This window comes from Neopelma chrysocephalum, unplaced genomic scaffold, assembly GCF_003984885.1.
Source record: "Neopelma chrysocephalum unplaced genomic scaffold, ASM398488v2 Primary Assembly neopelma1_44, whole genome shotgun sequence".
NCBI classification, from domain to species: domain Eukaryota; kingdom Metazoa; phylum Chordata; class Aves; order Passeriformes; family Pipridae; genus Neopelma; species Neopelma chrysocephalum.
Genome location: NW_020897703.1, coordinates 23115011 through 23141330, shown reverse-complemented (window position 1 = coordinate 23141330; position 26320 = coordinate 23115011). Strand labels below are relative to the sequence as shown.

At 41.2% G+C, this 26320-nt stretch overlaps 1 protein-coding gene across 2 annotated transcripts in view; it reads left to right on the top strand.

Moving 5' to 3' along the window:
- The window catches only part of TFCP2L1 (transcription factor CP2 like 1), a 37321-nt gene extending 19764 nt beyond the window's left edge, over positions 1 to 17557 (top strand). For both annotated transcript variants that reach the window (XM_027678947.1, XM_027678948.1), the window contains 13 exons: positions 147 to 252; positions 520 to 626; positions 1212 to 1364; positions 2385 to 2495; positions 4213 to 4304; positions 5665 to 5713; positions 5810 to 5903; positions 6782 to 6872; positions 7538 to 7638; positions 8611 to 8753; positions 11180 to 11231; positions 11669 to 14752; positions 14784 to 17557. In XM_027678947.1, coding sequence (XP_027534748.1) covers positions 147 to 252; positions 520 to 626; positions 1212 to 1364; positions 2385 to 2495; positions 4213 to 4304; positions 5665 to 5713; positions 5810 to 5903; positions 6782 to 6872; positions 7538 to 7638; positions 8611 to 8753; positions 11180 to 11231; positions 11669 to 11706 — 1137 coding nt within the window. In that variant the 3' untranslated portion in view covers positions 11707 to 14752; positions 14784 to 17557. The remainder of the gene's footprint in view (positions 1 to 146; positions 253 to 519; positions 627 to 1211; positions 1365 to 2384; positions 2496 to 4212; positions 4305 to 5664; positions 5714 to 5809; positions 5904 to 6781; positions 6873 to 7537; positions 7639 to 8610; positions 8754 to 11179; positions 11232 to 11668; positions 14753 to 14783) is intronic.
- Positions 17558 to 26320: the final 8763 nt, after the last annotated feature.

The window sequence follows — 26320 nt, the reverse complement described above, 5'->3', positions numbered from 1 at the left end:
CTCTTAGGTGGACCCTCGACTCTCTTCATGAATGGGGGTGAGAAACATAACAGATCAGCTTTTGCTTCTACTCTGGAAAACAAAAGTCATCTCAAGAGAAGGGGCTTCTGGATCACAGTGTTGATATTACTGTCTTTTCTTAACAGAGCATAATTCGTGTAGTTTTCCACGACCGACGCCTGCAGTACACGGAGCACCAGCAGCTCGAGGGCTGGAGGTGGAGTCGGCCTGGGGACCGTATCCTTGATATAGGTGAGACTATTTCATTAGAGTACTTGGCCAGTGTTTGGAAGCTGAATTATGTGTATGAAGTGTTTGCATCTGTGTTTAGGTTTTTTTTATATCCTACTGTCATAGGAATCCTATATATCTTTGGGTGGGAAGGAGATCTAGCACCGTAGGTCCCAAATAGATATCTCATTGGTGGCTTCACTTTTCACATGCATCTTGTAATTGTATGGAAATGCTTTCTCTTCTTGAATTTAATATTTTTAAAATTTTAGGGGTTTTCTTCTACAGATATTCCGCTGTCAGTTGGTATCTTGGATCCCAGGGCTAGCCCAACCCAGTTGAACACTGTTGAATTTCTCTGGGATCCGTCAAAGAGAGCCTCAGCATTCATTCAGGTAAGAGAGAAGTGATATTTCTGGGGTCAATACAATGGGTGGATATCTTACAAAGACCTGAAGGGTTGGAGTAGCCAGGACATGAAGGAGAGACAAAGATGTTAATGATAATATACAAACTCATGTGACAATCATGTGTAATAATTCGTAGGATACTCACTAAACCAACTTGCTGGCTACTTGCTAACTTTGGAGTACTACCTGCTATAGCTAGGGTTTTCTTTAAAAAATACCCAGACACTGATGTTGCTTTCCAAGTGTGGGTTTTGTCTGGAGGAAACTGTTCATAATCTTGGTTTTGCTTGGTTTCCTCCTTCATGAGTATTTCTCATTCTGAACACCAACTCTGTTTTTAAGCTGTATGAAGGGTTCAAAGGATACTTTTTCTGATGCCCTGTTTCTTTCTGAACTGCTTGTTCTTCTAATTGTTTTGTCCTGAGGAACAGAAATGAAAACACATGAACTTTTCTGCCTTTCTTAGTTTTTCGGGAGGAGTCAAAATGTCATATTCAAGCAATTTCTGAAATTCAGATTTGCACAGGTTCCAACTGTCTCCAGAGATGAGCACAGCTTCTATTTTGCCAGGTACATTGCATCAGCACAGAATTTACTCCACGGAAACATGGAGGAGAGAAGGGGGTGCCCTTCCGGGTGCAAATCGACACCTTTAAACAGAATGAAAATGGTGAATACACAGAACACTTGCATTCTGCAAGCTGCCAGATCAAAGTGTTCAAGGTATGAGGTAGTTTTGGCTTTGTCATCAACTAGATTAAGGCACAGGAACACGCCAAGATTTTAAATTGTGTAGGAGTGATGCAAATAGTGGAGTAAAAGAACAGACTTTTAGCTGGGTATGCTTAAGATCTTAAAAAGGACGGTTGTGCACAAGGTGGCATAAACACTGAACTACACAGCAATTCTAGTTGAATTCAAATGATCCAAGTGCTGCACCAAGACCTAGGCCAATCCGTTGTGCTTCAAACACTATACAAATACTGAGATATTTAGGGTATCCACGGTGTTTTGACGCTTGTAGGCAATCAAGACGTTATGGTATCTCTAGTTTCTTTGATTTAATCCTCCATGAACATCCTGGAGATCTTAAATACATTGTAGTTTTGGTGGGGGAGAGGGGTTGTGTTTGTGTGGGTTTTGGGGTTTTTTTTGGTGGTGGTGGTTGTTTTTTGGTTTTGTTTGTTTGGTTGTTTTTTTTTTTTTTTGGTTTTGTGGGGAGTTGGTTTGTTTTTTGTTTTGTTGGTTTTTTTTTCAGCAGAGTTCCTCTCTATGCTACCAGAGATTCAGAGAGAAAGCATCTCTGAAGCTCCTAATCTGGGCATGGTAGACTTGTAGCTACTTAACAACAAACTTTCCATAGGCCTGTTTTCTCAAAGGATCTGCTGCTCCAGTTTTGCTCCTGTGAGCAGTGTCTTTCTTGTTCTTGGAAAGATGGTACAAACACCAGTTGAGATGCATAACTGATGGGGCTCATGGTCTGAAATGGTTGAAATCACATCTCAGGATTGTGGTCAGCCTTTTTCAGAATTGCAGTAGGCATTCAGGGGTGATGTGTAGAAACAGTAGAGATGCTTGACTAATTTTTTTTTGTCTAGAAAATACAGATCTGATCTTGTTTCATATGTAAAGTCCCCATCAATCTTAAGGAAGCTTTTGTGAGCAGATTAGATAAATCTGTTGGCCTTTGTCTCCAAACTTGTAGTACTTGGTGTAAGGGAGAGCCTGTGCTTGTGCTTATAGCCTAAAGGAGCAGACAGAAAACAGAAGACTGACAGGGAAAAAATGGAAAAGAAGACCACCCAAGAGAAGGAGAAGTATCAGCCTTCCTATGAGACAACTATTCTCACAGAGGTAAAGCATTTTAGACACGTTGTACCTACATCATGTTGGGAGATAAATTTGAGAGAAAACATCGTCTAACTGAACTCTGGAGATTGTCTTGTGGAAACATGTATGCTCAGATCTGATTGAAATTGAGAGCGGAGTGAAATTATAAAATGACTCTCACTGTTGAAATTTATGAAAGATGCCAAAACTTCTTGTGTTTCAGGCTATAAACCAACCCTTAACAGCCTAGCTTTAAAAGAAATTATTTTCTCAATAGTCTTCTGTGCTCCTGGGCACTTGTCATGGCCCTCAGGTGCCAGTTGTATGAGGTATTTTTTTTTTTTTTTAGAACTGTCTGGCAAAATTTCATGTTGGTGATGGGGCACTTGAGCAGATGAATAGACCCGATGAAATGATTAATCTGTTTTTCTGTGAATGTGCCTGTGAAGCTACTGTTACATATAAGGTCTGAGAAGATTCTGGGTTGTACTCTAGGAGTATCTTGAATGTCTTATGTTCTGATGCATCTGGTGTAGAGTTGTATGTGTTTCTACCCCTCCCTGTCATTACTAAGATTTATGTATAAATTTACCCCAGGCTGCAGAATTACTAAGCAGCAGGACTCAAGGAAGGCATTTAAAAGTGCAGTTCAGTCTCCCTATGGGAATGTCTTGTCATTAGGTTTAGTTCTTGGTTTTTTTGAAGTGGCTTGCTGGACTTTCAAAAATTATGTTAATTTATTTTTAATTTAAATCAACTTCCTGTGTGTGAGATCCAGTCCCTCCCACTCAATTTTCCTCACGTTGCCAAGAGCAACCAGCATGTTTTCTAATTGATAGACCTAATTCTACTGAGTTGGCAGATCCCAAACTCTCCTATGAGCTCTGCTGCACTTTGACATATTGCATGGGGAAGTGTGAGTTGCCAAAGAGTTAAATATTTGCCAGTGCTTGTGGAGATGATAAAGTATTTGCCAGTGTTTGTGGAGATGATAAAGCTGCAAAGCTACACTTGTCGTCTTTTTATCATTCCAAACAAGGATACTACAGAGTATTTTCTTGAGCTCTTGATGGCAGGGGACTCCAAAGGGGTAGATTCTCCTACTGATAACACTGGCTTAAATTCAGAACAGAGTCACCAAATCTAGCTGGGTTACTCTGGTTTTACACTACTGTAATGGAATGTGGAGTCTGACCTATATTTGTGAAGGCTTTTAGTAGCTCTGTGTCTGTCTGTCTATTTCTCCATGTAATACCCATTTATGACTGGAGCTATTTGACTGATGGCCAGAGGCTTTAGCAGGCTGGTTCAGATTCTGCTTTTTCACTGGTATAAACCTGAAGCAATGCCACTGGACCATATTTGTCACTCTTGCCTGGATTTAATTAGGGATTTATAATTGAGACCAGGGGTATTTCTGTATCATTGCTGCCTCCAGTCTGAGTTGACTTACTGGCGTTGCTCTGACTTACAGCTGTGCACACTTTGGCCCAGTGTTATTTGGGGACAGGCTTTGTGAAATGGGAGAAAGAAATGTGGAATGCACAACTGGAATCAATCTGGCCCCCTGACAGCCTGCTTGGAGAGCAGTGTAGAAAATCCATGGCCCATCTCCTCCTCCCAGCAGGAGTGATGAGCTGAAGTTAGTGGCGTGGCAACAGCATGATTGTGGTATTAGAGGAGAATCGAATCCTTTATTTCCATCCTTATGAAAGTATCCCTGCTGCCCTTCTTCCAACAGTGCTCTCCCTGGCCAGATGTGCCTTATCAAATGAACAATGCTCCATCTCCAAGCTACAACAGTTCTCCCAACAGCTTCAACCTCGGAGATGGGTATGTAACAAATAAATGCTTTATCTTTCTTGTTGATGTGGTAGCCTTTGTGTGCATAAGCTTTGTATGTCCGTGCATTTCATACCCTGGAAGAAGAGGTTGAGGACCACCCTTTCTAGGAAGGGGGAAAGTACGTCCCTAAAGCCTTTTAAGACCTTTCGTCCAGGAATTCCCTATAATTTTTATGTCCACTGTTTATGTAGTGACTGTAAGGTGAACATCAGAGGACCACCAGGGCAATTCCTGGTGAGAACACAGCATACCCTGTACCAATTCCCAGTACCTTCTCGCAAGCTTGTTAGAGGCTTTCAGCACCTCTTTAGAGTTGTCATTTCTTCCTTATCTTCTGTCTTGAGGTGGTTTGGGGTGCTGAATTCCCAGGTGAATGGGATGTAGAGAAATCCTGCCTGGAGCAAAACAGCCTGGGTTTTGAGAAGCTGTTTCAGAACAAGGGACAAGGCATGTTTAATTCATTAATATAGCCATCATAAAGAAACAGTTCTAGTAATCCTGAAATGCCTGAGATGGTAACTGATGTCAGAAATGTACAGCAGGGTCCTTCAGTACTTCTGAGTCCTCCCTGCAGCATACTTTCCCCTAGGAATTTGGCATAGGCCTTTCTTTTTATTCTGGTAGGACTCTGCCAACTGATTGCCTTCCCACACAGTTTATTAATCAATCCATGTTGTATCACAAATTTTCAATCAGTGGCCTCAACCTGTGAATAAGGAGAAACACTGAAATTACAAAATTTTGAGTTAGTAGAGAGATCTGTTGAGCATTTTCTTCCAGTTGTAGATTATTAGCTCTTTGGTAAAATCCTTTACATATTTAGAAGTCCTGTCTATGTTTAGGAGGATTTAGTAGAAATGTGGTTTTGTGTAATATAGTTAAATTGCTATTAACTGTGTTTAAAATAGTGCTAGGGTTGAATTATAAGGTCCTTTATTCAATTTTTGTGAAGAATTATTATTAGGTTATTTCTGGCTCATAGAAATTTTGAGTTCAACTACCCTGTAGGTTACAACTTCCTTGCTTAGTTATGTCACATTAGTGAGTCACCCATATACAAAAGCTTGAAAGAGGTCAGTAAATGTGAGTTTTTCCTCTGTATTGAGTGTTGAGTAGGACCTCAACTGACCAACAAAAGGCTCAAGTAGAAAGGGGTTTTTTTATTCTTTTCTTGGTCCAGATTTTGGACACCTTTTTAAAAATCTGATAGAGAAAGAAAGCCAAGTTGGTGTGTAACTTGTGAAAGTTGAGTCAAATAGAGGAGAGGGGGAAGAGAATGGACACTGCAATGTAGAATTTAAAGTAATGTGTTTTTTTTTCTCTTTCAACTTTATGTAATTTCTTTTAGCAACAGTTCTCCAACCCACCAAATGGAGCTCCTGCCTCCCAGCAATGATGTAAGTACTTGAGATCATGTTAATGTGGTGCTTTTCTCTTTTAGGACACTGGTGAACAGTTCATTTCAAGACCTTCTTATTCTTTTTGCAATGTAGCATCTCCTTCCTTCTGCTTCTATTCAAGATGCCCAGCAGTGGCTTCATCGTAATAGGTTCTCTCCATTCTGTAGACTCTTCTCAAGTTTTTCGGGTGAGTTTAAACAGTCCAATTATTTTGGTTTTTGTTCTCTTTTGTAAAAGAGCAGCTCATGCTTCATATCAGTAGCATCTGCTGCTGGCCACTGTTGATGGGATCACTGGTCTGATCCAGTGTGGTTGTTCTTTTGTTCTTAGAGTAATTAGCATTTGTCAGAACAGTTTGTAGGCATACAGAATAGGTAAAGATGGAAGAGAATGAATTAAAATGGAAGGGAATTCTTGAGTTCATTAAGTGCAACCCTCTGCTTGAAACAAGTCCAGGACCTTGTGGAGTTGCCTTTGAGTATCTCCAAGGTTGGAAATTCCACAGTCTTTTTAAACAACCTCTTCAAATACGTAACTACTCTCACAGTGAAAATGGTTTTTCTTATATCTAATCAGCATTTTCCATATTCTGTCTGCTGTCTCTCATCCTGTCTCTGTGCACGTTTTGAGAAATATCTGTTTTCATCTTTGATGTACCCTCCCGTTAGGTAGTTGTACAAACCAGAAGGATGGTGGAAGGGGCAATTTTTAGAGATGTTGAAACCATGAGGAGCTTCCCTCTGACTTGCAACATGATTAAATAACCTGGTGAACGTGACAGTTGCAGAAAATTGGGTCATTTAATGGCCAGAGTTAAATATCTAACTTGTTTCTGAGTTGGCTAGAATATTTTCCAGTGAAGCACTGCTCTTTTGGCAGCTTCCAGCTTTCTGTTTCACAAGGATTGATCTGAAGTGTACAGCTCTGAATTTGCAACTTCTCTATGCAAACCAGCTGGTTGAGTTTTGTGGATTCTCTCTTCCTGCCCTTTCCTGCTGCCCATACACACAGTTTGGATACTAAGATTTGCTTAACTTCTGAAAAAAATCAATTTGAAATATGTAGGTGCCGACTTACTGAAGATGTCCAAAGAAGATTTTGTTCAAATCTGTGGACCTGCTGATGGAATTCGGCTCTTTAATGCAATTAAAGGAAGGTTTGTACTATTTCCTTCCTATTTTTTTTTACAGCATCCCTTGGTAATTTCAGTGTTAACTAGAAGTTAATCCTGGAGCTATAGCATTTAGACTTCCTTTTAATACTTCAGAGAGGTTATCTCAGAGGCTGGAGATCACAATGGTATTCAAATCCAAGCACAGCTCAGAAATTTTGCCAATATATGAAGCAGCATAATGTGGATCTTCAGTGGTTTATTTGCTACCAGCTGACAGCTTACATCCATTTCCTGAGAGACACAGCCTACAATACCCTATGTTAAATCTCCATCAGAGGTAACAAACAACAAAACAACAAACTCCTGGAGCCTCAAGTGACTCTTAAAAGTACTTTCATTACAGTAACCTCATAAATTCTACATCTGGGCAGGATTTAAATCAGTAGAGGCAGGTGTGATGAACTGCTTGGCAACTGCTGTAAACTGTTTAGTCTTATCTGATCCTGAAAAGATTAAGATGCTCTGCACTACCTCCCAGGGGTCTCTTAATAGATGTCCTAAGACATGTAGTCACCAGCATCAAGACTGTCCTTTAGTTTGTTATTTATGCACAGCCCGAATGATTCCCTCTCTCATTGTTTGATAGCTGACTTGAAACAATTTTAGATCTACTAAATAACTTACTGCTGTTTTTTATTAATCCATAGAAATGTAAGGCCCAAGATGACAATTTATGTCTGTCAAGAACCAGAGCAAAACAGGTCCCATCTCCACCAAAAAAGAGACAATGGAGATGGCAGCCTTTGTGGTAAGTTTTTACGTATGGATCTCATTAAACACTTACCTGGTAAGAATGCTGCTTTCTACCTGAGGTCCTGTGTGGGACACTGTAGTGTCCTTAAGAGTTTGAAGAGGTCCTTTTTATCCCACTTCTGCCACTTTGGTTATAGTTCCAGGGCTACAAATTCCAACTGATGCCATCTGTCTGGGGAACAGACCCAACTTACAACCTAGCTGCAGAATGCCACAGCAAAATCTTTATTCAGTTATTAGTAGGGAAGACAGCATTAAAAAAAACTACCCTTCTGTCCACAATTTACTTTAGATTATGTCTTGTCTGAAAAAATTCCAGGAAGTGGAAGGTCACTAGGCCCTAAAGTGAGGTTCTAATTCTTGAAAGTTCAAAGCTTTTGGGGACTTGTCATGACTCATGGCATGATGTACAATCAAATGAGAATAGAGATTGTCCTTAATTCTTGCACTTAGTAATAACCAGGCATAACTTTCCTACCTGGTTCCTATAATTTGGTTTGGATTTATAAAACAATACTGTCACCTGTAGTTACCTTGTACATTGTATGCTTTAGTTTGTGCCTATGGGATTAGTGGATGGCATCTAATAAAATACTGCTTTTGTGTTACATAGTATCATAAGTTTGACATATATTTTTAGAAATGTCAAAATCAGTAGAAGTAGATTATCAAAAAATATTAGCATCTTTGAGAGGACTTCTTTAGTGCCCCATGATGCATGTTGTCATTAGTTCCTGTGTTTTCCTCTAGGTAAAAGTTGTGTGTTCTTTAATTGCCTGCTGCATCCAAGTACTGGGGCTTTTTTCTGCGTCAAGCTAGATATTTGGGGAATATTTCAAAAGGAACAAAGCTTGTTTATCTACTGTCAAGATTTGAACCTTCATTTTAAACTCATTTGCTTGTTGATGCTGAGGATCTTGGTACAATCTGTATGTGCTGTTCTGTAATTACTTTCAATTTGTTGCAGTATATCATGCAATCTTCTTAGAAGAATTGACCACGCTGGAATTAATGGAGAAGATTGCAAACTTGTACAGCATTTCTCCACAGCAGATAAACCGGATCTATCGGCAGGGACCCACAGGGATCCATGTATTGGTGAGCAATGAGGTAAGGGGTTAATGCAAACTTTGTTGGAGCTGTAACAATTGTCTGACTTCTTGATGCTAGAATGAACTTTCAGATTATGTTATACATCTTAAAGCATTGCAAAGTTACTAATCCCAGCAAGTTAAAGCAAATACTCAGAGTGAATCAGTCATGCATAGCATTGATTTTGGTGTGGTTTCAAGACCTTTGCTTTGTAAAAGAGGTTGGGTTTTTTGTTTGGTTTTTTTTTTAAGCAAAACGAAACAGAATAAAATTGCTCATTTCTTGCTCTCTACAACTACTTAAAGGAGATTGTAGCAAGATGGGGCCGAGTCTCTTCTCCCAAGTAAAAACCGACAGGGTGAGAGGAAATGGCATTAAGTTGCACCAGAGCAAGTTTAGATTGCATATTAGGAAAAAATCTGTTCACTGAAAGAGTTGTCAAGCATTGGAACAGGCTGCCCAGGGAAGTGGCTGAGTCACCCTTCCTGGGGCTGTTAAAGGTGTGTAGATGTGGCACTTATGGACGTGGTCTAGTGGTGCACTTACTGGCACTAGGTCAGCATTTGGGCTTGATGATCTTAGAGGTTTTTTCCAACCTAAATGATTCTATGAATATCTTTTCATTTTTACTACTTACACAGATTTTGAAGTGAGTACCTAAAGTAAGCACAACCTTTAAAATTAAATAGTTAAGTTTCTTAAAGAAGGCAAGTTTGAAAATCTGTAGGGCAATTAGTATTACATCTTGGCCAGTGGTTACAGCCACTGGGTCAGTCAGTGCCATATAAGTGCATGCTATAATTTAATGGACCTCTGCTAGCTGTTTGTGTCCCATTATAGGATGGCTTAATGTAGTCCATTCCATTAACTTGGAGGTTAATAGTGAGTTGCCCTTCTTCCTCTTTTCCCCCTACTAAATTACTTACTCATTCATGCACCAGAATCACTTAAGGAACTTCATTTATAAGAAGCATTGTTAAAACAAATGAAGCAGAGCATAGGTCTCAACTGGAGCCTAAACTGAAGGCTGTAATGCTTATTCCTGAAGTCTCCTTGCTATTCCAGCCTGATTAAATCTGAAACTTTGATGCTTTATGGATGCAAAGTGCTTGGAGGCAACAGTTGGTAGGGGAATTGCATGAACCAGCTTGGGTATAAGGCTTAAAGTATTTGTTTAAGTCAATTATTAACAATGTCTATGGCTTTTAAAATATTTTTTCTTGTTTTAGTACTATAGCGGCAAGAGTGAGGCAGTCTGTGAGTGTACTTCATGCATCGTTAGGCAGAAAAACACAAACTGGCCAGTGAAGTTTGATTTGCAGGAGCAGGATCTGGATGTTAAACCCAAAAGAGAATAGGGGGATTAGTCTAAGTTGAAAACAGTATTTTGGTGTGAGATCTTAGAGCTGGAAAGTGCACTGCTTGAATGCTGTTCAGTATCTAGGAGAAGGCTTTTTCTTAAAGCTGGATTTTATGAGCTCATTAGACAGGATCTGGTCACATCTCCCTCCTTTCAAGTTGTGTCCAGCATCTGCCTCAACTGTATGAGACACCTCCTGAAGGTAGTTCACCTCCTCTGTCCCACGTAACTACTCTAAGATGGGAGGAACCATTGACTAAGGATGAAGCCTAAATGGGCTTTTCATTTTGGATCTGAAGTCATCTGAATCTCTTAACTCACCTCTTTATTTAGGGGTGTCTCTAGAACCTGCACCCCTTCTGAAAATCTAGTTGTTTCTCATTAATAACTCAAATAGCTTTAGGTTCTAATCTTTCTTCCCGTGATTTGCCTTGCCTCTCATAGTAGTTTCACTAAGATTCCTGTTCCTTGATGAAATACAAACAGGTAAATGGCTCCTGCAAGCACAGCATCTGTACTAATGTCTGGTCAAAGTAACCAGATGGACGCTGCTGAGATGGCTTTTCAGTGGCAATTCCTTTATCCAGCAAGGAGTCCATTTCCTGGACTGGACCTCTGCATGTTACTTAAATGCAAATGTAAGCTCAACTGAGCTCTATAGTTTAGCTGAATGTGTAATTACCTCTGTTAGATCTTAGGAAAGAGTCTATCTTCATCCAGTCTGAACTAGGACAGCTTCACTGAAGGCAATTAAGAGCGTGATCTTTAATAGAATAACTGGAGTGGTATAAGAACCTGCAGGATCAAGAGCTGCAAAGAGGATGGTAAAATGCTGTATAAGCTAGATCAGCTTCAGGCAAGCACTTCTAGCATGAGCTTCTCTTAAACACACCAGCAACTGCAAGGACCTTAATTAATCAGCCTTGTACTTCAATAATCTCATGGGAAGGGTTACTCAGGACTGTGTAGGACTAGACATCAAATGCTGTTTGATACCTCTCCTCCAAGTCTATACTGATACTGAAAGAAACTTGAATTTAATTGCTAAAAATGTTGTGTTGGCTTTTTTGCTTCTGCCCTTCAGATGGTGCAAAACTTCCAAGATGAATCTTGTTTTGTTATCAGCACATTAAAAGGTATGTATTGCTGCTGCTATTACCTGTGGCTCTAAAGATAATTCGTGCTTTCAATTGCACTAAATGTTATCACAAACTCAGTGCTGTTATCCTGAAAAGATAATCTAATTTAGTGTAAGTCAAGGTGTTGACTGCATAACGATAGATTGATTGATCTTATGCTTTCCTCTCAGTTAGTATTATAAAAATTTCATAAATTCACTTATACCACTGACATAAATGAGCAGAAAAACTTATAGTAAAATTATAAAAGATGACAGTACGTGGGTTTTTTAATGTAAATTATTTGACCTAAATGCTCAGCATTGATTTTTGTGGGTGGGTTGTGAACCAAGAGTAGAAACTATTGTAGACTACCTAGGAAGAAAATCTGAAGTTCTGTACCTCCGATGTTTCCTAAAAGCAATGAAAACTCATTTTGCATTTCTTTGTTACAGCTGAAAGCAATGATGGCTACCACATCATTTTAAAATGACCATGCTGCACAGAGAGACTTTAACAGCCTAAAATTTTAGTGCCTCACTGAGATTACTACAGCCTAGACTGGAAACATGAAGAACCTTCTGGATAAATGCTCCTGTGAACTAAGAATTACCAAACAGCTTAAGGAAAAACTTGCTTTTACAGATATACATTTTTCGTGGTGTCTGATTTTGGTTTTGCTTTTTTTTTTTTTTTTAAGCTGGAGCTGAGAACATCCTCAAAGCTTGTACATGTTTCTTCCTCCTTCCCTTCCTCTTCAGTCTTAAAAGTTGTAGAGGTTTCTGCTTATTACTTAGAAACATCTGCCTTGTACTAAAGGGAAATGAAAGATAAACAAATCCCAATTCTCTAGAACCCTCATGGTTGAGCAAATTGATTTACTTACTGTTCTGAGTGCTCTCTTGCTTTCGACACACACCCTGTTGCTGATGGACGTAGACTCCCTGGGGCTCCTCTTTTACTCCTTGAGGTGGAAGGCTTGGGGCTACATCCAAAAACAGTTTGGGCAATACAGAGGATGGATTTGCTGCCCAGTCTTCACCCAAAGTGTCAGCTCTGGAAGCCCACACTTAGCTGATCTCCACCTGCAGATGTGCTCAAAGTCCAGAGACCTTGGTCCCTCCTGATAGAGCTTCTGTAATGCCAGTCCAACAGAACAGTTTTCGGGGGGTTCAAAGGAGCACAGACAACCTGAGGCAAGCAGTTCAGTAGCATACCATTATCTTAGAGTAGTCTCCCTGAATGGAGTATTTCAATGTTTTCTGAGGAAACGCTTTGAACATTGAAAGTTATAGTGCTCATGACAGATTCATACTGTGGGTTTATTCTACTCTACAAGACTGCTGTCTTTACTGCAACTGGGAATTAGGTTTTATAATCTTAATGAATTTTCTTCCTATTACTTACTAAAGTAAAACCGAGTTTTGATCAAGTCCAGGTAACAGATCATCTTAGTTGCTGCTTCTTATATTCTTGCTCTTTCACTCTTGACTCCTGTTTCCAATATGTGTAACTGTGGTCAACTCCACCCTTCCTTGGCCTTTTGGGATGCTATCCAGGCTCCATTAAGCTAAAAAAGTGGCTTCCACTGATGTCAGAGGCAAACTGGATCACACCTTTCTTGCATGGATGAAGCCATTTCATTTTTGATAGCTAAGTAATAAGGCTGTTTCCCAAACTGAATGTCTATATAGCATCAAAATCTGATTCTTGAATATTTAATTTCATACTGAATTGACATGGAAAGCTGAAATACCAAACATTTTCCTGGAATGGAAATTTTTCAAAAAATGAGAAATTGTCAGCTGGAAAACACTGAATAAAATGTTCCAGCCTTTTGAAATGGAAACATTTAATTAAATCCATTTGGCCCTTAAAGCAGCATCAGTTTGAGCTACTGTTGCAGCCCTCAGAAATTCTCATTCAAGTGTTTTGCGCGCTGTGTCCGCCTTGGGGATGAGCTCTTTGGCTGAATTACAGATCCCATGATGCTCTTACCATGGGTTAGTCAAACACGGAATGCGTCATGAAGGCTGGAGAGGTGCCCAAGGAAAGAGGGGACCATGGAACCCTTGAATTATAGCTCCCAACTGACACTAGAGGAATTCGGACAGACGTGAACTGATATTTTCCTGACAAAAATTATGTGTTTCAAGTTTTCCCAGCAGAAATAAACAGCAAAATATTGAGAAAAGCAACCTTTTTTTCATTAAAAGCAACAAGTTTTGCGCAAAAACCCCACCCATCCCCACTGATTTTTTTCTTTTTTTTGCACCGAAAATAATACTAGAATAGAAAAGTCATGTTACAATGGGAAAACCTTCAGCCAACTCAGCTAATTGAGTAACAGTGCCTACTTAGGCACGATCTTGCTGAACTGACTGTCCTGGATGCTCCATGAATTGTAGTGTTTCTCCAAAAACTATGCCTAGGCTTTGGGACATGGTGATTCCTCCCTCTGAAGTAAAGGAATCAAAGCTTCTTGGTTGAGGACCAGGTTGCGTAGGTGAGGAGGAGCTCCTGGCCGTGGACACTGGGGTTTCCACATGGTGGCCACACAGTTACAACTGCCTTCCAAAACAGTGAATAAATTCCAGATGTTTTTGTGAGTATACAGGACCAATGTGCCCCCATGTACCAGGGGCTGTTTGGTTTATGTTGTAGAAAGTGCTGTTGAAGATGTCTGTTTGCTGTGCTTTTTCATCCTGTTCTGTAATACTGGCCCAATACAGGCTGTGGCTGTTATTGGCATGTGACTCAGGTGAATCTGACCTCATGAGAACTGTTTAAAATAGACCTTGAAGTTGCCAAGAGTGCAGTCTGTATCATATCCACTTAGATGGGGTAGCCCTGTAATTGAGGGAACACAGCAATAATAAAACACAGCAGAGTGAATAAATAGTAGAGGTAGCTTTGCTCCCAGAGTTAGAAACTGAGATCTCTTTGCTTATTTTAAAAAGTCTGACCTCTTGCTTCTTAAAAAAAAACAAACCTCTTTCCCTAAGGAATTATATGCAAAAGCCCTCATAGTGTTTCATTAGCACTTGCTTGATCAATTTTGAACAAAAATAAGTCTGTTAGGGCCTTGCTGTATTTAGATTTTTAAAAATAAAATTTTATACTGATATGAGGGTGAATTTGACAATATATCTTGCTTTTCTTTCTATACCCTAAGAAGGTATACCAGAGCAAACAATCCTATAGATTATAAACACTGTCCTACTGGATGGGCTCTACTGTTTTATCTGTGTTAGCCTCTTGTAAAGCTGTATAGCTTTAATGTGCGTGTAATATCTACGCGCCCTTGACAGGGTAGTTCTAGTCCTTGTTGAACCTCTGTAGTCGCAGCAGAAATTTGGAGGTTTGTGTTCAAGTAACATACACACTCATGAAGACATAGCACAGCTGGTTTGGTGTCTAGGAGACTGTTGAATTACTACAACTTCGAATTGTAGAATATCTTGAGTTGAAAGGGACCCATAAGCATCATAGAGTCCAATGCCCTGCTCCTTACAGGAGTACCCAAAACTAGTACAGTAGTACTAGTACAGTACTCTGGATGTCTAAGAGTGTCATCCAGAGCATACTTGCTTCTTGGACTCTGGCAGGCTTTGCCATGATCAAGGGCCAGAGAAATCCCTGGGGAGACTGTTCCAGTGACTGACCACCCTCTCAGTGAAGAACTTTTCTCCAATGTCCAATCTGAACTTGCCCTGATCCAGCTTCATTCCATTCCCTCGCATCCTATCACTGGTCACCAGAGAGACTAGATCAGGATCTTCCCTTCCACTGCCCCCTTGAGGAAGGTGCAGAATGTGTTGTATCTCTGGGTGTCAGGAAAACATGTTGCACCCTTTGCCCTTTTTCCATGATGCTGCGTAACCTGTAAAACAAGGGCAAACTGGCCACTCGTGGCTGAGGGGGTGGTGCGCGTGGTCAGGGCAATGTTAGTGTGAGACTGGACTGCTGAGGAACCTTCCCCTCTGCTTCCCAGAATCATAAAAACAAACCCTTGCCCTGTTGAAACTGAGCTTGTCCATGCAGGAACCATGCAAAGCCTTCAGGATTTATGTTAGTGGCTTATGTGAGGAATGAGAGAGAGACAGAGACACTTGTCTCACCTGTGTAAGTACCAGATAATCTTAGACCCTCCCTGTGGCTGCAGAGGGTCTGCTGCCCCTGGACAAACTCCTTTGAATTGTTTGTGGATGTGACAAGCTCCAGAAGGAAGCTTTTTTGTTTCCTCAAGACTGGAGGAAGTGCAAATGATTAGTCTGGGATAGATAAAATTCTAGATAGGTTGAAGGCAAGGGAGGTGAGTAACTCCCGCTCATCTAAACATCCGAAAAAGTTCTGCATTTACTTTGCTCCTAAGTGTCTGTTACACTTATTTTTGCTTTTTTTTTGTTGTTGTTGTTGTTCCTATTTCTTTTTTAAAAAGCAACAAATGAAACTTGCTCAAAGTGATTTAAATGAGACTTTTTTCAGCTGTATGTGAAATTTGTACAGCAGACATTTATAAGGACTGGGTTTCAGGATAACAGTGAATGATATGGTTTCCCGAACTGTCCAGCTCTTCAGTTGTATGTATGATGACAGCCACTACGAGTAGAAGTGGGTTTGCTGGGAATGAAAAGGCAGAATCATCATGTGATTTATACCAATACTCCAGCCAGTACTACAAAGTATAAACCCATGTTCTTGTCAGATCTGTATTGTCTGTTCGAAACGATTTCATGAATTGTGGCATTTTCTCTATCAACCGAGTAAATTGATACAGATCAGTTAGTATGACTCTGGTGATGTCCTGAGAACTCACAGAAATGCCCATGATACACAACTGAAGGGGCAAATAATCTGGTGATAAAAATTTGGCCATCTGACTGAGGTGTCAGGACTGGTGCTATTAAAATGAAAGCTGTTCTTTCAGCTGGCCCTGCATGGTTAATTGGCTAAAATAATCATTCAATCTGGAAAACATTGGAGTTCTCATTGTCTTAGTGTGAATTTTAACAGGCTGAAGTTTCAAGGCTTGGATGTGGTAAAAGGATTTTTGCAGTTGAGAAGCCCTGAATGGCACTCTCCTTATAATGTAACATATACATATATATGCATATATATATATATCCACATACATACTGTACTGTATCAACACATGTTTGTGCTGAGTACATGTGTTCTTTGGCTTTAACTGGTACTCTGCTTTGTTTAATTGCAGTTCAATGTAAAAGACTCTGGTTGACCAAGCTTCAAAACCCAGCCATTCCTTGGGTAGAAGTGTAAAAGTCCATAATAGCGACTCTAGGTGATTTGGACACAGTACACTTGGAGTGATGTAAATATAGTGAATTTCTGCAATATAAATCCCAGGCCTTGGTGAAGAAGAGCATATTGTTGCACTAACACTACAGTTCTATATTGCAGCTTCTGAAAATTAGTTAGAATAACAGAGAAATAGATTGCCCAATGCTTTGTGAACTAGTAAGGCTACTCCCTAAGCACAACAACCATGCGATGACTTTTCCTAGCTCGATGTCGTATTGCTTAAGCATTGGCTGTAATTCTAACAATCATCTGGTGGATGACTGGGACAGGTTTTTTTGTCTGTATCTGTTTTGGGCTTTTTTGACTTCTCAAAGAAATGCTTATATTCAGACTGTAGCTTCTCTTTCTCCTTCAGTTATGAAATGGTTTAACTTTATGGTACTAGTAGAAATATTTTCATAAGATTATAATCTGTTTGACAGCACAGGGTACTCAGAGTGGGGAGTGTTTGGCTTTGATCATCACTACTGTGGGTGAATATGAGAAGGCAGACTGTATCTGACATCCTTGCTTCTCTCTAACAAATGGGTTAAGCTAGTGCCTAATTCTTTTGTGTGTTTTTGATTTGTACATTTTTTTTTTTTGCCATTCCCTCAAAATTCTGCTCCCTGGCGGGGGATGCATTGGCAAGTAGATGGTGTATTCAACTTCTTTAAGTAGCCTGGTGGTGTCCCAGTTTGCTTGGGGTGAGTGTTTATCTTTCAAAGAGCCAGGGAGTTACCTCTCTTCACTGACAGTGCAGCCGTTCGAGGCAGGCGCTGCTGACCACAAAGTTGGCATGACGGGCAAGGGCAAGTGGAGGTGGGTTGATGGAAGGCTGAGGCGTTACCAGTTGTGAGTAAATACTGCCACACTCTTTGTCTTTTTTTTGTTTTGTTTTTGGGGTTTTTTGTACATGAATTAAAAAAAAAAAAAAGAAAAAAGCATATTTTGCACTGGCTCTTGTACTGTTGTGCAGAAGAAATCTGTATCTAGAATCTGTGCTCCAGTCAAAATGCAAATAAATCTGTTTGTAAGAAGCACGGGTTTGGTCTCTGCTTTACTTGGTGTGGATGGGCACAGGAGAGCCTTGGCATCGGCTCCTCCTTGGTAGGCAGCTTTAAGGTGCTGGGCACCCTCTCAAAATGAGTGGGAGCAGAGTTTGCAAAGTGCTGCCGAGAGAATGTCGGCTGTAGCCAAATGTCCTGCAGCATTTTCTTCAACTTGGGGCAGACTTCATTTCTCCACAGCACAATGAATGCAGTGACCGGTTCATGTTTAATCCAGGTCAAGGCATGAGGAGAAATGCCTCATTCTTGAAGATGCCGTGACAATGGGCATATACTTTAGTGAGAACACAAGTTGTGTTAGATGACAGCTGGTTTTGGTCTTACAGTGCTCAGAAGACACGGGTGTTTCAGAGCCTGGTCCTTGGCGACATCAGAGATGAGCAGAGAGTCCCTCCTCGTAGCAATGCTCTGTCCCTTTTAGCAGCTGTGAGACACATGCTGGAGCAGAGGCAGTGAGGTTTGGATATGAAGCATTCCCAGTGGTTTGGGGGAAGAACTTCATTATCCTCTGAGGTCTAACCAATAGATCTAGTAACGTACACGGTCAGGAAATTAGCAGATGTTCAGTGTCATTTTTCAGTAGGAGAAGATGGAGCCCAGTTTGCAAATAGTATCTTCCAGCAGACAAACTTCACCTTGAGGCAAAGAAGGGGGAATAGATGAACTACCAATGTAAGGGTGATCCTTAATCTGAATTGACCTCAAGAGCAATTTCTATTAGTTTAAAGTTTCTTTGGAGGCGGAAGTCCAGCTCTCTGAGGCCTGATATTGTTGAAGTGTTCAGCTGCTCTGTGCATGGTTAAGGCAGCATCAAGTCTCTGAGGGCTGCTGGGTTCAACACAGCTTTAGCATAGGTTAAAATCCACCTGCAGGCAGCAGCAACGGATCTGGGTAGTCACTTGAGAGTCCAGGGCTGGCATTTGGGCTCCCCAGGGCTGTCTGGAAGGTTCTGAGTGTATGAAGTCACTGGCAGCAAGTGCTTGATGACTTGGTGGAGGTATGAGCCCTGCCAGCTGCAGGGGCCGTCTCTGGGACTTTCAGAAGGAGGAAGTGAATTCCTCCCCAAGCCCCACAAGGTGTGTGATGCTGTATGAGCATCAAATGCATCAGTAGTTCCCACCAAGCTCCATGCAAAATTGTCCCTGTTCTGTAAACCTGACCTATGTGCTGGCAGGGGTTGGTAAATGCAAAAAGGAACACTAGAAAGGTTTTTACTTAATAAAAAGGGTTCAAGGACAGGGAAACTGGTAATTCTTCACAATATAATTTCTGTGGGAAACACACCAATAGAGAAACTTACAAGGTAAAGAGTTCCAAGGGAATATACCCAGAAGTCAGTGGCAGCTGTAAGACTGGACAGGAGTGGTAAAGAGCCACTCCTTTTATGAGTGAGGAGAAGGAAGACCTAAGACTGCAACTGCTTAGTCAAAGCATTGACCTAATCTGATCTAAATCCTCAATAGCAAGCAAACATTTTAGAATTAATTTTCCAATTCACAAAACAACGCAGTTTTTCAGTTAAGTAGATTAGTCACAACTATGGAGCAGGCAGAGAAATAATATCTGTCATACTCTTTCTGTAAAGAGGCTAAATGCTTCCAGGCTTACCTGGATGGAAAGATTTGACACAACAATAAATTAATTTTTTTTTTTTTTTTAGTATCTTACAGCAGAAGCTGATTGTCCTGGTCAAACTGGAGTTTCAGAGAAGCGTAGACTTCCCTTCTCCTTAGATATGTGTGGCCTAGGAAGTCAGGCCTGTCCTGATCCTATCCTATCCTATCCTATGCAAAATGTTCTATTTTTGACTATTGCAAACAGTGCCACTATCCATTTTACAGTCTAGAAAAGCCCTAGTTCTGATTTATCTGATATTAAGTCATAAGCAAGTATGATACACCTGGAAAAAAGTTTGATTAGCAGGAATCCAAAGTTAGCTGAGCACATTAGTGCACTGAGAAATAATTTTTCCAATGCTGAGAATTTAAATGCTGAACTTAAGATTATGCTCTAGAGAGGAGACATGCTAGAAATTTCACATTGGATAGACTAAAAAAAAAAATAAATGCAATACTGTGAGAAATTTCTCTGTGAAAATATTTTCAAAGCTTAGTATCTCTCAGAAGAAAAAGTTCCTGGATGGGTTGGCACCACTTTGGGATTTAAGATCTCCATGACATCACCTAACAGTTTAACCTGTGGTAGTAAAATAAGGGAAAAGTTGAGTAAAAAGATGAACAACATGACTTAAGGCAGGAAAGAAAACCTGGCTGAGGCTACATGGCCAGAGCAGCCTGGGAAAGGAAAGCTCAGTGCAAAAGTATGGAGGCCACATACATTAGGCCAAGTGCGTGCTTCAGCACAGCTGTCCTGAGCACAAAAAACATGGTCCCAGACAAAATTATTCCAGAACCACCCACAGTTTCCCTTTTCCATCACTATTTACCTCATTTCACAGCAGTGCCTATGAGGCCATGACTCTTGTTTCTCAAGCAGCCATAGTTATTTACTGTCACATGCATGTCATGAAAGAAATGGAGTCCAAGTGAGAACTCGGGTATAAATCTGGTGATTGCTGAAGTGATTACTGGGGGCCAAAAAAAGGGAGAGACAAAAAAAAAGGAGCTTTTTCAAAGTGTTTGGCTCCCTTTTGGCTCTTCCAGTTCCGGCTGATGGCTTTGCAGCATTCCCAACGTGCCTGAGGAAGAGGAGTGCCTGTTCCCAAACAAATGCAGCCATGCTGCTGGTTTAAGTGCACATCCACCTCCTGAACACAGTGCTCAGAAACACAACCTACTGACAGCCTGCTCATGAGGATGCTGCTCTCCAGAGCTGTTTAAACAAAGCTAGGCCATAAATTTTGTAACCCACCTTCCTGCAGCAATAGTAACAGGGCTGGGGTGTTTTATTTCTGGTTAGTGTGTCTCTGCTTTGAATGGAGCTGAATCCCATTGGAAATGGCCTCCAGTCCATCTGCCAAGGGGAATTCAAGCAAACCCACCACCATTAGTTGGTGATCAATAAGGCAAGGAAGTAACTTAGCCTTCACTTCAGTGAAGCCTTCGCTTTGCTTCTGAATCACTTTTAACACCATGAGGACAAAGTGGCAACACACTGCTGGCTCACTTTGAAACTCAGCTGGCTGGTAGCAAATGGCTCACTAAGCAACCTGTGAGAAAAGAAGCATTCACCCTCCCATGTTGTTTCTGAGGCAGTGCCATGACCTTTGTGCAGCTCAGAAACCAGAGACAGCTGTTTGGCACGAGTGCCCACAGCAGGATGTGACGTGCAGTGGCCTTGACAGCTCCCTGTAGAAGGAGGGGGGACCACCACGATCCTGCTCGATGTGCACAGCTGAGCGTGTCTGCACAGCAAGAAGGGTCCTGCTGTTCCATGTGAGTGATGCAATGCTGGACTTGGTTTTGGGCTGATTTTATTTTGTGCTTCTCATTTCTTTAGGAGAAATTTCCATCTAGTTGTGATGATTATGGTCACCTGCTGGCCAGCTACACAGGCAAAGCAATTGAGAAAATGAGCCTTTGGATTCTTTCTCAGGTATTTTGCTTGTCACCTTCATCAGGGTGCCAGGTGGGTGGAGGGCAAGGAAGCCTCTTATTAGTAAGTGTTGGGGAAGAAAATGATGGAACTTAATGAAGAATGACACTTTTTTACCTACACATTTGACTTTTTGGAGGTCTTGAAAGAAAGCCAGAACTGGAAATCCCCTTTCTGCCAAAGCTGGGAGAATATCCTGGGAGGTGCAAATGAGCCAGCAGGTGTTCCCAGGAGTTTCAGTTTCCCATATTGGTCCAAGATGGGGGTCAACCTTACTAGCACAGAGAGAAGGAGCCCTCCTTGCACCAGGTCAGGAGGCCTGGCTTTATAAACCCAATCACTTCTCTTCCTTGGTGATTGTGGGAGAGGCAGTGCTGGGGTAGGAGACCCATCTCAGGTGAGTGGCTGAAGAGTCTGGACCTGTGTGTTGTTAACTGCTAGTGTGTGCTGTGCTTCTTGCTGGGTTTTATTGTAGAATCATAGACTTGTTTGGTTGGAAGGAACCTTTAAATGTCATCCAGTCCAAGCCCCCTGCAATGAGCAGGGACATCTTCATGTAGATCAGGTTGGTCACAGCCCCATCCAACCTGGCCTTGAATGTTTCCAGGGATGGGGCATCTACCACCTCCCTGGTCTGGTCAACCTGTTCCAGTGTCTTACCACCCTTCTTGTAAAAAATTTCTTCTTTATATCTAATATAAATTGAACCTCCTTTAGTTTAAAACCATTACCCCTTGTCCTATTGCAACAGGCCCTGCTCAAATGTTTCTCCTCATTTTTCTTATAGGCCCCCTTTAAGTACTGAAAGCTGCAGTAAGGCTCCTTAAAGGTTTGTACCGGGTCTCACAGCATGAAAATCCCTACTGCTTTCCCCTTTCCCCACCCTTACAGTATTTTCCTCACCTCTCTGTCCTTCTCTCTCATTTCATCAGGGCTGTCAGCGCCCAGTTTATGCCAGCTGTGATACAAGGCTTTGCTGTTATAGCAATGGGTGCTACTTCCTTAGGAATGAGGTTAATGGCATGGTTTGGAAAAGTTTTGTGATGGGAACGTCTAGTGATCCTGATGGTCTCTTTCTAGTGATTGGTGCTCCACCTGCTCTTTCTGCCTTGCTCCTTAAGGGTCTGCGTACCTTGAGGTTTTGCCTATCTGGTTGTGTAAATGAGACAAATTCTAAGGGATTCAGAGCAAAAGTCATCTTGTCTAAGCTGTCTAGGGGATAGAAACAGGCACACAGACAAGTAATTTTCAGACCCCACATCATAAAGCCAAAGTCTTGGTATAGCCAGCAGTATTGCCTGCAGCTGTAAACGGTGCTGATCCCTCCCCGTGTGGCTTACCTGTGGGTGTTTAAAGAATTACCAGCCCAGTGCTGGTTGTGTAGTGCTTGGCATTGGTGGGAGCTGCAGAAGGATGCAATTAAATTAATTACAGGCTGGTGATTTTGCATTCAATGAGATAATTACTCATGAAAACTGGCATTATGGATGAAACTTGCTCCCAGCCTTAGTATCAGGTTTCACCATCTTGCCAGAATGTGTGATTGACGTCAACCTGTGATTGTAACAAAGGCTATAAACTCATAAGCTCATAAAATAATTTAGTGTGGAAGGAGTCTTCAAAAGTCATCTGGCCCAGACCTTTCTCAAAGCAGGACCAGTCCAAAGGCTGTTTGGTGTTGTGCAGGGTCAGCAAGGGGAAGCCCATGGCTGGCGCTAGCCGGGAAATCCAACCAGAGATCACAATACCTCATTCTTGCCTCAGATAATCTATGAATACCCTCACTAAGAAAAGCTTTTTGTCTTTCCAGTGTTGGGTGGAAGAAAAGTAAAATAGCACAGGTGTGCCAAGCCATAATTATCTTTCAGTTCATCCCTTAAGAATGCCTATTTAAAAATTAAATTGGGATATATTTGTTTACTTAACAATTTTCCCCAGCGAATAGAAAGAATATAACTTGGCAACCACTTTCTACTAAGTTGGGCAGTTCTTGTGGTGATGTGTTTTCCCGCTAACATGTAACATGTCACAATGGAGCTGAACACTTAAAATTAAAGGTTTTGCTTGCTAACAGTACTGCTTCACAGGGATGAGTGGGATTGGCAGTGTGAGGGGTCTAGTGGGCTTTAAGTTGGGATGAAACTGCAGTGGATGAGCTTCTCCATACTGCATGGATGCCATCTTACCCCACATGTGCTGTGGTGCAAGGCAGTTTAGTCTGCATTTTGAGCAGCTTGGGGAGCCTGTTCTGTGAATGCATTAAATCTCCAAACCAGGTTCTAGTGCAGTTGGCTGTGTGCACAAATTCCCAGCTCTGTTTGCTTGCTTTGGTGTCCCACGTAACCTGAATGTGAGAGGTTGCATTACCTTGGCTTTTTTTTTGTACATGGTGAAAGAACACACAAACAGGAGGAGAAATGGCTGTGGAGTGAGCAAATAAGAGATGCTTATCCTTAAGTTACAACCTTGAAGTAAGTGAAGATGCAAGCTATTTTCCTTTCAGTGCTTCTTCATTTGGATGAGGAGGCTGCAACTGGCAGGACTTTCTACCTGGAAACAAGATAAGTCTTACAAGCCAAGCTTGCTCATAAGCTGTAAGTACAAGAAGCATTACATGGTGCCTTCATGCCTTTCCTTTGAAGGATTGTCTTGCATTCCTTCAAAAAGGGGGAAATTCTAGAGGGTGCTTTGGCAGTTTCCTAAATCATCTGAGTTGTGACCATGGGCTTCACACTGAAGAGCCCAGCTATAAATACAACACACTCAGATGGATGTGCGACACACCTTAGAAAGGTTTTGACCTTTGAAAGATCTAAAATGTGGAAAATGGCATAATCTGATGATGATAATAAAAACAGTTATATATTTCGTGTTTTTCTTTATTTAAAATCTTAATTGACACATTTGCTACTGTGAGTAGTCCCTGCTAACATTACTGAGGATCTGTGGATACCATGGTCTGCAGTAGTAAATGCTTCTGTGGAATTTCATTTTTAAACTTCCCTCAAACAGTCCACCTGTGCATGATACAGCTTTTGAGAAAGAGAAGAATTCTTTCTGTTTTGTAACTGGTAATTTATTTTTTTTTGAGTAAACCATATCTAGGGTGAAAATACCACTTCAAAACTGCAATTCAACAAATAGTTAATTTAGGTTTTGCTATGCAAAAATACTCCTGCCTCATTTCCAAAATGGGATGTTCTGACACAGACTTTTTTTTTCCTTGGCAAAGTATTATTTAATTCATTGTTCACCTCAGTAAATTAAGGGCAGCAGAGCAGGGTAGAACACCCATTGCCTAAGGTACATTTTTGTTTATCAAGTTGTTTAGCCTGTACGCTTTGTTCTCACTGCTTTGACTATGCAAACTGCCTTCAGAACAGGTACCTGACCTAATGGCTTGGCCAAAGAACCTGCCATGTTTGCAGTGGTGCATGCTGCTAGTCCTGGCCTAGGAAGGCTGGTTTTGGACAGCATGAGGGTCCCTTGTGCCTTCAGCTAAGAAATAGTACAGAAAACCTAGAGAACATCACTCATTTTACTTGAACTTTGGGCAAACTGGCTTGTTGAGCTGCTCTTGTACCTTGGATCCCTATGTGTCCCTCTTAGCCAAATTATTAGTTGCTCTGCTAGCATTGCTGTGAGATCTCTCCCCATGTCCCAGGTTCTTCTCAAGAACCCAAGGAGGCCAGGAGATGCTCTTTGCCTTGTTCTGTGAGGGGAAGCTAAACAAAGGAGGTTTAGACTTAGAGCCTCTAAATTATTTGGGTACCTGACTCACCTCCACACCATTTGGTGCCTGGATGCTATTTTGGATTTGGAGAGAAATGACTTACCTGTGGGCTCAAGACTGTGCAGCATACCTTATATGGCTGAAGTCAGTGGCATAAGATACGGGTATTACACACACAAATTGAGAGCACTTTTTAAAACCCAGTCTTGGATCATATTTTTAAGCATTTTGCTTTCAGAAGGAATGAGACCAGAATGCAAGGCTATCCTTATGGACTTTGCTGTAGCTGTGCCTAGCACAGGGCAGGGACATCCACAAGACCCATGGAAGAAGGCATTAGGTTGGATAGATCTGGATGTCTCCTGACTATGCTTGCAGCATCCCAAGGACCAGTTCAGTTGAGATCTGTAGGGTTAATAGGAACTTAGCATCAGGTTTAAGCCCAGCCTTTACTAACTGGTCTGTGATATGTTTGATTTCTTTATATATTTTTAATGGAGTGCCTTTTAGAGCACTTAGCATTGTGTTTGTCTGGGGAAATTTAGTGTTGTTAAGGATGACTTAGTGTGTGACAGTCAGCCATGCATGGTGAAGATGTCCTCATTCGTGCAAAAGTCGCTGACAAAAGAGCAGAAATTTTTTTACACTTTTGTAATACTTGGATGCACTTTTGGGGGATCGATGGTCCCTTTCTCCCACAGAATCTTTCTGGAAAAGGAAATTCTGTAGTGTGAAAATAGTTTTGCTCTGTCAGAATCCTGTGAACTGAATTCACTGCACTAGTGAAGCATGGCTCAGCTCTCTTTACTGCAGGGAGAAGGTGGGCAGGGTATGATTGCTTGATGTTTGAGGTTTGCACGTACTGTAACCATGAGCATCACTTCAGTGGAAGTCAGTGGAATAATACTATGTTTTGCAGAACTGGTCAGCGAGTGCATCCCACCACCCTGAATGACATGTTCACTATATGTTCTTGAGCAAAACTTTTCTGTAGCATCGTGTAGCACATGATACCCAACAACATTTCTCTTTGAAGGTTTACCTGAGTACTCTGATATTCCTGAGCAGATACAAAGAGTTCATGGGTTGGTAAAATATTTTCCCCAACAAACTATGACTGAGATACTGGATTGGTTTTGCTGAAAAGCTGCAAAATTGGATGAAGTATATGTTGTCCTGCAGCTGAAAAGCTTGGATGTTTGTATCATCTTCCTTGAGAGCCACTGGAACAACACTTAGAGATGCTACTGAAGAGAAACTCCTGCTGTAGCAAATAGTGGGTGAAATTATTCAGGAGTACTCATGCTCACAGAAATTCTGCCTTTAGATCTATTGATCTTTCTTTGTGTACGCTCTTTTTCCACCTAATTTGGCACAGCTCTGTTGCCACTCGGTTGCTGATATTACAATGTGGGGGTTGATAAGCATTTGCCAGCATTCAGGAA